The sequence below is a fragment of the Brienomyrus brachyistius genome, chromosome 17 (assembly GCF_023856365.1).
Source record: "Brienomyrus brachyistius isolate T26 chromosome 17, BBRACH_0.4, whole genome shotgun sequence".
NCBI classification, from domain to species: domain Eukaryota; kingdom Metazoa; phylum Chordata; class Actinopteri; order Osteoglossiformes; family Mormyridae; genus Brienomyrus; species Brienomyrus brachyistius.
In genome coordinates, this window is record NC_064549.1 from 7,174,255 (window position 1) to 7,180,254 (window position 6,000).

The window sequence follows — 6,000 nt, forward strand, 5'->3', positions numbered from 1 at the left end:
GTTCACCTGAGAATTAGGGAGAGAGTGATTGACAGCGGGGCACCTAAAAAACAAAAGTAAACGGTAGGGTGGAAAAAGGAAAGATTTAAGTGGAACTTAAGTGGACAAATTGCTTGGATCTTATTTATTGAATATTAGAGCCAGTGTTTTAGATGTAAATGTCATGACACGATAAGGATGTTGCCAGTTAGGTGCTTGTCTATAGCTTGACATCGCTGATTATTGTTTTTAGTCCCTTATTCACAAATCCGCATAAATATTTGCAATAATTACATCCTGTATTTTTTTTATTTTTTTTTTTGGGGGGGGGGGTTCTTGCTTTTTTGCGTGCATCCATATTGTTCCGATTTTCTCTTACAGCTTTACATAGTATTGCACACTGCCACCTCTAAATTCACTCTTGTTTGTGTGCTCTGCAATGGACTGGCCTCCTGTTATTTGTTATATTGTAAATCATCGGTTGCCATTACTGAGCTCTGCCCAGCCGTGAAATAGTGGCACATCTATCAAAGGGCAACCAATTAACTAAAACGTACATTTCTGTTTTGTATTTATCAGATCAAAGTCAATCAAGGTCAGCATACCTGCAAAGCTATTTTTAAATATAGCTGTATGGATTTTTTTCAGCAAGATAATTCTATGTCACAAGTCTAATGCAGTCCAGGGATGGTTTCTTGAACCTAGTAATAAATTCAGCTTAATGCGGTGGCCTGCTCAGGGACCAGATTGCAGTCCAATTGAAAATCATGGTACAATGAAATTTTGAGAAAAGATGTAACTAGGTACTCCGAGTGGAGATTCAGAACTAGCCAGCTGAACCCTGGGAAGAACTGGAATCAGCGTAGGCTAACATACTTCTATGATGTTTGTTATTAATGTATATTGAAGCTAAAATGGTATGTTAGGATATGAATGTATTACATGCTGCTTATGAATGTTCTATGAATGCATTATGAATGCATTATGAAGGTGCATTGAATGTTCTAGGCATATATTGTTTCGGTCAAAAGGGAATTAGGAAAATACACATTTTATTCAGTAAATTTTACTCCATTTGATTTTACAATGGGACAGTTAGTAATGGCATTTTGTGGTGTGCATAAATTGTGACCTTGAACAATTATTTGAAGGATTATTTGTTTGCGTTCTAGTATATGTAGTTATTGTATTTCAGATATTCACACAAATGCTTAAATTTAACCTGCTGGACATTTCATTGTAAAATATATTTAAACTGAGCATGTTCTTATGTAATTCTACCTGACCTCCTTAGAGTTTAGCATTGGGTAACGCTGATGATGTTCAGAAATACCCACATTTGCCATTTCATGTGAATTTATACCTGAATGGAAACAAGTATGCAGACACCAGAATGTGAGTAGCAGGAAGGTGGATGCATTGCCCTGCCCTCAAGTACTCAAGTATTACAGATTTAAATGATTTAAAGGTTTTCATGGGTACATGGTATAATTAAATATTTACTTATGCGCTAACTGCAGACCATAGTACCAAAAACATTTATAGAAAAAACAGTAATTGCTGCCAATAACATACTCAGGCAAAACATAAATAAATAAATACCAGAAAGTAACAACACAACAGACATTTTTCAAATACCTAAAGGTATTCTTTTTTATATTTCATATACTATGTATTTGCTTGTTTGTTTATTCATTTATATCCATATTACTTTGTATCCACATTAAGTGTATCTGTATGTTTTCTTCCCGTTCTAAACACCCCAGTCAATGAAAGCAGCAGACTTTAACATAACAGCCTTTTTCTCTTTTCTTCCCCAGGACCAGGCACAGGAAGAGACATTAATTGTTCTGCATGCCTCACCCAGTCACTTTGGCTCCTACTGGCCTCCATCATCTGCCTTCTCTTCAAATGTTAATAACACAACAACAGTCAGTCGCCATTGTATTGAGACTGTTTGTATCATAATATGACAACCTGATGCATTGCTGCGCCAAACAAAATTATGTATAAAAAAGAATAAGCTGTCAAAATAGTTTAGTCTATGAGAAGACATCACTTCAGAAACAAACACTGCTGTTTATAAAGGTAATTTATTGCAACCTTTAAATTTCTTTAAATTCAAATCTTGCTTATTGCTGATTTTGTTCATTTATTTCGTTTGAGAGGCGATTGATTTTAGAAGAACTAAATATAAACTAATAAAAATAGCCACTGAGACAGCTTAGGTATTTCAAGACAAGTACAGAACTCCTGCATATCTGCAGATTATTTGGCATAATTTTAATTTCAGTTTTTGTTAATTTTGTGTAAGTACTGCATTATATACATTTATACAAACAATCAGAAAATAAAATTTACAGATTGAAACAGTAAATAAACAATCACAATATAGAAATGCTGCAATTTTAAGTAAGACTCAAACAAAAAATAAGCAACAGTTCTGTAAATGTAGTTTCAATGTTAGCTTTGATAAAAATAGATAAAATCCTGGTAGTCTTGCATAATTGTAGAGCTGTATATATTGTCAAATATATTTCAGAAAGACACTGAATGCTGCCAGTCTGTTCTGAATTCCCACTTTGCCAGACTTGGAGCTTTCTTGCAAAAAAAATAAAAAATAAAAAAATGTTGTTAATGAGAGGATACCGATGAGCATGAGAATTTCAGTAATGAGGAATTCAATACTGATCTTTACATAATTTGTTGCTTTATTAACAGAATATTACTTAATATAAGGTCTTAAAACTTGTACAAGTAACAACTTGTATATAAGCAATTTTTTCTATTTTTGTTTAATGAAAACAAATCTGTTGTTATCTCAAGTTATAACAAAAGTAATCATGAATAGAGGACTTTTTGAACAAAGATCTTAAATGTACACTGAGCAGTTTCTCTTTGGCAAGCTGTATTTAGCTTCAGAAATCACCTGCCTTTTGTGTCACCAACATTTTGCGATTGTTTGTTTGTAATGAAACGCTACAAGGTTGTATATCTGGGAGCATGATACTGATGAATGAAAAATAAAATTTGATTTCTTCAGTTACATTTTAATTTATGATATGGAAATCACTGTATCCATTTCATACAATTATTTGTTCTGTAAACTCAGTTACTAGTGTATATACCTGAATCCAATGTCCATATATAGAAAAAAAAAATATATGTCCATGTTTCAAATTAGGTTAGTAGTTTGTTGATGAAAAAAAATGTAGTTACTCATGGTAGCACAATTTTGCGCCATGTAATTAATGAGCATCTTAAAAAAATACAATACAAATGTTTTTTGTGCTTATTGTACCATTCATATTTCGTTTTATTTTTCTCTTGAAGTTTTAGGAACTTGCCAATTAAAATGTTTGATTTCCTATAGAATACCATTGACTACTGTTTGAATTGCCCTAATTTGAATGCCAAAATAAGTAACTATTTCCATTATCTGTCTTATTTTTTTTTTTTTAAGAAAAATAATAATAATAATATTGAGTGTTCACAAAAAAATTGAACATTTGAAACAAATAATACATGACTCACTGTAAACGTGATGTGTGCATGCCAGTGTAGTATAATTATTTCTCACCGGGACCACTGTGTAAAATAGATTTCTATTATTTTAACTTTTGCTAAGATAACAAGGTGAGAGTAAATGCATGTGAGCCTCTCACAAATTATGTTAAAATATGTAATATTTTCCTAAATTTAAAATGAACAGTAATAACGCAAAATGATAAAAGGAAAGGCAAGATGATGAACTGTTGGATCTGTTGTTTAATAAGGTTTTTTGTTGACGTCTAGATTAAGCATAATTCTAAAATTTGCCTACATATACATACACACTGAAGCCTCTGAAGAAACTTGCAGCTGTATAAGGTGCCAGCTAATCAACAAATATTCTGTCCAAGATGATGAGAAATCTTATACTGTAATGATGTTTTTCAGTCTTATATTAATGCTTTTCGTTCACACAAACTTTGGAGTGCAGTACAGTCAGCGAAAACTTAAATTATGTTAATATATTATACCTTGTCTGAGAACTCAGTGAGCAAGGGATGATCTGACATCCTCTGTAAAAGCCCCTTAACTGTGTCATTAACTGACATGGGGAAATCCTTCCGTTGGCTAGGTGCCCTAGAGGGTAGCATCATTATCTCTGACTTGGGGTTTAAAGCCTTCCTCTGGCTCTCTTCTCGTCATATTTTTTCAGAATTCCCCCCCCCCAGCCCAAAAGCATGTGTTTAGGTCACTTGGAACCTCTAAATTGCCCCTAGATTGTGTTGAGCTTGCAGGCAGTAGAGGTTGTACCCTCGCTTGTGCTGTGACTTTGCGCTGGAGACGTCATTCTGGACAATGCTCTTTAGAGGAAATCATACACATACCATTATCACACCAGAATGTACAGTGCTGTAGAACACCGCTGTAATATTTTCAGTATTTTTGTTAAATCACCTTGCCAACAATGATGACATTTAAAGAACTTGTCGCTTATATATCTTGTTTTAATGAAAAGGGCAAATGGAGGATTATAAAACCTACGAACCAGTGTAGATGAGCTCATCCCAGGGCAGCACAAAGTCAATTCAGTCACAGAGTTTAATTACCGGTAATCTTAAAAAGGCATTCCCCGTCTTGTCTTTCAGCCTGGACCACATACCCAGATCTTACTGAATGATGCTTGTTGCCCTTCCTCAGTCCCAAAACCATTTTATTCTTATTGAATGTGTGAATAAGTTATGTAGTTAAGCTACTTAAGATGTCATAAACTCTTAGTAAATTTGTCCTTCCCCAGAATAAACAGTCAAAAAAATGGATGGATGGATGGATGGATGTGTGAATAAGTTTTGTAGTTAAGCTACTTAAGATGTTATAAACTCTTAGTAAATTTGTCCTTCCCCAGAATAAACAGTCAAAAAAATGGATGGATGGATGGATGGATGATTATTAATTCATACATGAAGATTCTTGTTACTTCTACTTATAAAAAATTATCAGTTGGTCTCAAAAATAGTATGACCTAAATATTATATGATTCAAAAGCAGCCATATTAATTAAGTCACCATAACTTGCAGGTTTCTTAATTTTATAACAAATGGGGGACAAGAGGTTTGGTAAACCGTGACCCACAATTCACCAATTATTCATCAAATTTAATGTGATTTTTTTTTTTTAAATGCCAACAGTAATTATTGTATACAAATCTTCCACAGTGCTCTTCTCTTTGCCTTCAGAAAAGAGTTAATTTGTAATACAATATAAAATTATAATAATATACTGTAAATAGATTATGGGCCATTTAGATGCATCGACTATTAGTTATAATACATCATCATTAGAATCATCATGAATTGGAACTGCCCACGTAGGAAAAAAAGGTTTTGCATGTGTCGCACTCAGCTGCTTAACATCAGTGCCTGTCAAATCGACGGCCTTTTGTACCATTTGTGTCTGTGCTGCAATGTTTTTGCCATCTTATTTCAATTGTGTTTCTTCTTTATCTTATCAATGGGTAATACATGTGATATGAATGTGTACAAGACGAGCTGTACTAACAATGGCGTTGGAGTTGATGAGATATGGAAAAAAAAACAATTACGATTTAGTTAGATGCTAGCAAATGAGTTGAATGGGGCAATATGATCATATTAATAGTGCTGCACTTAAAGGGTACTATTATACATTGTGGTATTAAAACAAAAGTGAGTTAATTTTTGGAACAAATAAGGGCAAGAGTAAAAAATGCATGGTTAAAGACCAAAAAAATGATAGATGTGAATGACAGGCTTCACAGTGTGTGAATTCAATGGCAAAGAAGCATTTTGGGACCATATTTGACAATAAAAAACACTGACAATATACAAAGACTCTGTTGATGTAGCACCTTTAAATGTCAGCAGTTCAAACATCATCCTGTACCCACATGAAGAAGGGCACCACTAATGGTGAGAAGTGACTAAGCTTTAATGAATCGTGGAGTAATTTCAACATCAAAAATGCAATGAATATTACAAGCCTTGATAGATATC

General features: G+C 33.5%; 1 protein-coding gene across 2 annotated transcripts in view; it reads left to right on the forward strand.

The window, feature by feature from the left end:
* Positions 1-3,356, forward strand: part of LOC125711976 (limbic system associated membrane protein) — a 241,602-nt gene extending 238,246 nt beyond the window's left edge. For both annotated transcript variants that reach the window (XM_048981539.1, XM_048981538.1), the window contains one exon: positions 1,800-3,356. In XM_048981539.1, the coding sequence (XP_048837496.1) occupies positions 1,800-1,897 (98 nt within the window). In that variant the 3' untranslated portion in view covers positions 1,898-3,356. The remainder of the gene's footprint in view (positions 1-1,799) is intronic.
* Positions 3,357-6,000: the final 2,644 nt, after the last annotated feature.